Source organism: Miscanthus floridulus, chromosome 8 (assembly GCF_019320115.1).
Source record: "Miscanthus floridulus cultivar M001 chromosome 8, ASM1932011v1, whole genome shotgun sequence".
NCBI lineage: Eukaryota > Viridiplantae > Streptophyta > Magnoliopsida > Poales > Poaceae > Miscanthus > Miscanthus floridulus.
The window spans coordinates 153,993,330-153,998,480 of record NC_089587.1 but is presented as its reverse complement, the minus strand read 5'-3'; the positions used below and the strand labels follow the sequence as shown (position 1 = coordinate 153,998,480).

Here is a 5,151-nt window from a genome sequence, read left to right as displayed (position 1 = left end):
TAAATCGTTAGCACCACATAAAAACATTCCCCCTAGAGTAGCTGTTAATACGAATAACAGAAACTCTGTTATAGCTATTTCTATACATTCAATGTACTCTACGGATAGAGAAATACATAAAGTTGAACATAATAAAATAAGAATTTGAAAGATTTTGTTGAAATTGTTCGTTTGGAAATTTTCCAAAAAGTTAATTATAGGTTCTTCTCACGATCATAAATATAAATATTTTCTCTTTTAAAAATTTATTTATAAAAAAGATTTTCTTTTGGTTCTGTTGTTGAAAAGAACGTCGAATGGGTATTGAATCTTTTCACGATAAAGTTACTCACGTTGAGAGAGCCTTGTATTTAGGTGTTCGTTGTTCCGTCCGATGTTACAGCAAGCACGTGCAGTGAAGAACCCAACACAAATGAAGGGACCCTGACCCACCGACTGCGCCGCCGGCCTCGATTCCTCGAAAGAGCTGGAGAACAGCAAAGCAAGAAGAGACACGGAGATGGAGATGCTGCGGACGCGAGACCAGGCTCCCACGACGTCATAAACCTCTCTGCCATTAGAGTAGGAGGGGGGAGGAGGAGAAGCAGAGCGCGGACCTTCTCCTCCTCGCCCCCCGTGAAGCGCGGCCCGCGACCGACAGGAGCTCGCTCGCTGTCATCTCGAGGTAAAGCACCCTCCGATCCCAACTCGAATGGTCGCACGCGTCCGAGTGCCCACTCGTATCGAATCGGATGATATTGGTAGCTCGCGTATGCTGGGGGATGAGGCGCTCAGGGACTGGGAGCTTGCTCTTCGTCTCGCGCACACGCGGTGTTCGGAGAAATGCCCCGTATAGCAGAGTAGCTGGCATTCGGACTTTCCGTGAATTTTTCTCTATTTATCTGAGCCTTCAGATCCTGGTCATCCTATTCCAGCAACTGGATTGCTTCTGCTTGCTCGGCTGTTTTTGTAGATTGCTGATGCTCATGAGATTCGGTCTTACTAGGGTAGGGTGCTACTGTCGGATACTACGTGCTAGCTATATTCTCTGTTTGGTAGCCACTGAAATAACTCAGCTTCTAGAGAATTACTTCAGTGAGCTAAATACTCTGTTCATTATTGCTTCCTGCAGATCTCAAGCAGCCGATTAGTTGGACTTTTTTTTTATATACTTATTACTACCTTGCAATCTAGTAAAAGATGAACTCAACACGCCGAGCTTCAAAAGCGGCAAAGTCAACAATCAATTACCACAGGTTTTCATTAGATGAGCACCACTTATTTGAGCCAGATGCTTTGATTACTAAGGAGCGAGATGCCAATCATCAATCAAGCCAAAGTTCTCAATCTTGCAGAACATATGCTTGCAGAAGATTGACCACTCCCCAGTTTGTATCTGCATTGGCTGGAATCTGGAATCTTGTTGGCCAGCCTGAATCATCTGGCACAACTCAAAGATCTGAGATTCATGGGACTTCGAGTAGGGAAGACCATGTGTGCTTTAGCAGGGATCAACAAGGAAATATACTGACACCTTGCTATGTGGAAAGCTCAAGTGGTTTGAGATCTCAAAACTGTTTGTCTACACCTAAAAAAATTTATGAGGATCTTATTTCGGTAAAGAAGATGTTGATGCTGACACCATTCAATAGCGTTATTGGTGCATCATCCACATGGAGGCATATGTCCACAAATAAGGTTGGAGGTGCACATTATTTGCACTGTGGAAATATATACTCTATGCTAACTGAAAAGATTGGGACTTCTCAGAGTAGCAAAAGAAGCATGTGTGAGGAAACTTATGCTTGTTCCACCAATATGGACATTAGGGACGATAGCTATTTGAATCAAACAAGAAGCACGCCTGACGAGCTATTTACTATCTCAAATGAAGAAGCTAGCAGTACACATGATCGTGAAAGTTCTCAACACAATACTGAATGTAATCTAGAAATTTTCCAAGAAGAAAATATTTTTTTAGCTTGCCCAGTGCACGAAATGGAAATTGGCAAAGACACGAGGAAAATGCCAGGAAATCAGATTTTCAGTAAGGCATGCACAGATGTTCAGCTTGACGAATCGAAACACATGTCTTGTCTGGTGGGTGATACTGTTGTCCTCAATTCAGAAAATGCAGATGAACGTGCTTGTAGAGATGATGTGTGTCTGCAGCTTTCTGTAGACAAGTGTTCACAAGAGCTCCAACCATCTTTTCAGCATCGATTTGATGGTGCTGTTACCGTAAACAGGCATGCTGTGGCAGGAGCATTAGCTGGGACAGCAGTCAGTGTTTCTTTGCATCCAATTGATACTGTGAAAACGATAATTCAGGCTAACAGTTGTGGACAAAGTTCAGTCTACCATACACTAAGGCGCACCCTTGTTGAGAGAGGTAATGCTCTATAAGAGCAATTTCCACAACTTAAATTTTCTTTCCAATTTCCATGTATCATTACCCTTTGAGAACTATAATTTCCTATATTAATTTAGTGCTTGATGATTTGCAAAGGCGTTCTGGGGCTATATGGAGGACTTGCTAGCAAACTTGCTTGTTCTGCGCCAATTTCTGCAATTTATACTTTAACTTACGAAACAGTCAAGGGGGCTCTTCTGCCTGTTTTTCCAAAGGTAATTTCAGTTTGGTTTTTATGCTGAAATTTTTGTCGTCGTTACATGGTATATCCTTCAGTCTTCTATGTGCTGTTACATTGAGTGATTGAGATCTGTACAGGAATATCATTCAATTGCGCATTGTGCTGCCGGTGGCTGTTCTAGTATTGCAACATCCTTTGTTTTTACACCCAGTGAATGCATAAAACAACAAATGCAAGTGGGTTCCCATTATCAGAACTGCTGGTATTCAATTTCGGATTTTCCTTGCCTCTTTTTGGGTTGTTCATTCGTTTATTTCCTGTATTTAAAAGCTTCATTTTCTAGCATAACAAATAGTAAGATAGACACAAATCTACTAGTTTCATGGCATGACTAATGCTTGAGTAGGATATCTTCAAACGAATGCTTCAGTAGGATGTCGTCTTTTCATCGTCCTCTAATAAAAGTTTCATGCCATCAGGAATGCTTTAGTAGGATGCCTCAAAAAGGGTGGCATTGCTTCATTATATGCTGGATGGGGTGCTGTTCTTTGCAGAAATATCCCACATTCCATAGTAAAGGTACCAAAATTGAAGTACTTGCATTCAAGTCCAACAATTCAAAATTTTCTTTAATTTTTGGTGTTTAAAGAACATGATCCCTTTTTTGAATTTTGTAGTTTTATGCCTATGAGAGTCTGAAGCAGTCTCTGTTGAAATCAGCACCTGATAGTGCCAAACTCAATTCTGGCCAAACGGTTAGTTTTTTAACCTTAGTACCTTACCTTGTTAAAGCATCATTCATTCATTCTTATACCCATGACCTGAAGTAGAAGTGTAGAACCCATGGGCACTTCTAATACTATCCTGCATTGTTTGCCAATGCTTCGAACAGAAAAAAAAAATGATGATTAACCTCTCCTTAGCATCTGCATCTCAAATACAACAGATAAAACCAACCTTGCACCCCTTTGGTTCATTGCAGCTTTTATGCGGAGGTTTTGCTGGGTCAACTGCTGCTCTCTGTACAACTCCATTTGATGTTGTCAAGACACGAGTGCAATTACAGGTACTGTGATACGTGCATATGCCTTATTGACTTTTAATGGTGACATTTATCGTATATTGTTGACTATTTTATAATAGAATTATAATCATGGACAACTAGCGTAAGTTCAACAATAGACTAATGTTCCCAACAGAGCTAATACTTCAGCTTTCTTTCTGTTAATAACCAGGCACTCAGCCCTGTTAGCAAGTATGATGGGGTGGTTCATGCACTAAAAGAAATTTTTCGGCATGAAGGCTTGTGTGGTCTTTACAGGTACAAAGATTTGCCAGAGGCATACCAAGCTAGTTAATTTCAATTATTATTCATTCCTGTCTGAAAAAGACCCTATTGTAAGTACGCAAATTATCAAGTGACATGTTTTCTCACAGGGGTTTGACTCCAAGGCTGGCTATGTATATGTCTCAAGGTGCTATATTCTTTACGTCCTATGAGTTTCTCAATACATTGATGTTTCCTGAACCCAAAAAGGAGGTTCCTGCGAGGAGCTTTTGATCGTGAAATGAGAAGATAGCGCAGCAACACTGCAAGTACAGAACTGGTATCAGTATGCGGATCTGGGATAGTCTGACTTGTGAGGGGTTTAGTTGAAGTTACCGCACAATCCAATTTTTGGGTGCTGTTAACAAAGTTGTGCATTAGGATTGCATAATACATCTTTTCGGTAATCTCAGATCGAGCTAGGCGATAGAAAATTTTGTACTATCAGCAAAGATATAGGTGATTGGTACTTCCCTTCGGGCTTCGGGGAGCTTGGTTTTGAGGGGTTTAGTTGAAGTTACCGCAGAATCCAATTTTTGGGTGCTGTTAACAAAGTTGTGTATTGCAGAATGCAGTACATCTTTTGGGTAATCTCAGATCGAGCTAGGCGATAGAAAATTTTGTACTATCAGTAAAAAGGTAAAGGTGATTGGTTTCCCTTCGGGCTTCGGTGAACCTAGTTTTGTATTTAAGTTTCGTTTATATTTATATATAGAAACAATGGCCAGTTTTGTATCCTGTTTGCTCAGTATCCACATGTATATGCATGCGTGGCCCGGGGAATCTGGAACTAAGCAACTTGGGAGGCAGTTTTGTATTTATATGTAGGCGATAGTTTAGTCTTATGATGGTACTTCGTGTAGTAGGTTAGTAGGTACATACTTCGTGTAGCCGTGTAGGTGTAGGTACATGTGTACATACTTTGAGTTAAAATTATACATGTAACCCATATCCTCGCCGCCGCCGGAAGTCCGCGCGAATGCAAGGAAGGCGGCTGCGAGGCTCTTCGGCTGCCCCTTGCCCCCATGGCTCTTCATGCCGGAGACTTGCGCCGGCCGGGGCGAAGGATTCGATGGTGCCTCCGCCTGCCCCGGCAAGCCGGCGAGCTGCGCGAGGGCGTACCTGGCCAGGAAGTCGGGCTCGCACTCGCAGATTTTGCCGTCGTCGAAGTTCTGGGAGTAGCTGAGCGGGTCGTAGTTGAGGCCACCGGCGCCGAGGACGTACGTTCGGTAGCGCCGGCGTGGCCAGGTC

At 42.3% G+C, this 5,151-nt stretch overlaps 1 protein-coding gene across 1 annotated transcript; it reads left to right on the top strand.

The window, feature by feature from the left end:
• Positions 1-400: 400 nt before the first annotated feature.
• Positions 401-4,653, top strand: LOC136473777 (mitochondrial aspartate-glutamate transporter AGC1-like). Its single transcript, XM_066471417.1, has 9 exons — positions 401-664; positions 1,112-2,371; positions 2,489-2,607; positions 2,711-2,835; positions 3,053-3,152; positions 3,251-3,328; positions 3,556-3,639; positions 3,809-3,894; positions 4,011-4,653. The coding sequence occupies exons 2-9, from the start codon at positions 1,180-1,182 to the stop codon at positions 4,132-4,134; spliced, it is 1,908 nt and encodes a 635-aa protein (XP_066327514.1). The 5' UTR covers positions 401-664; positions 1,112-1,179; the 3' UTR covers positions 4,135-4,653.
• The last annotated feature ends 498 nt before the right edge of the window (positions 4,654-5,151 follow it).

Excerpts from the sequence above, each read along its gene's own strand:
- LOC136473777 (XM_066471417.1), top strand. The coding sequence starts at position 1,180 with ATGAACTCAACACGCCGAGCTTCAAAAGCGGCAAAGTCAACAATCAAT. Across the intron at positions 2,608-2,710 it reads TTCTGCCTGTTTTTCCAAAG|GAATATCATTCAATTGCGCA; the intron begins GTAATTTCAGTT and ends AGATCTGTACAG. Across the intron at positions 2,836-3,052 it reads TCCCATTATCAGAACTGCTG|GAATGCTTTAGTAGGATGCC; the intron begins GTATTCAATTTC and ends TCATGCCATCAG.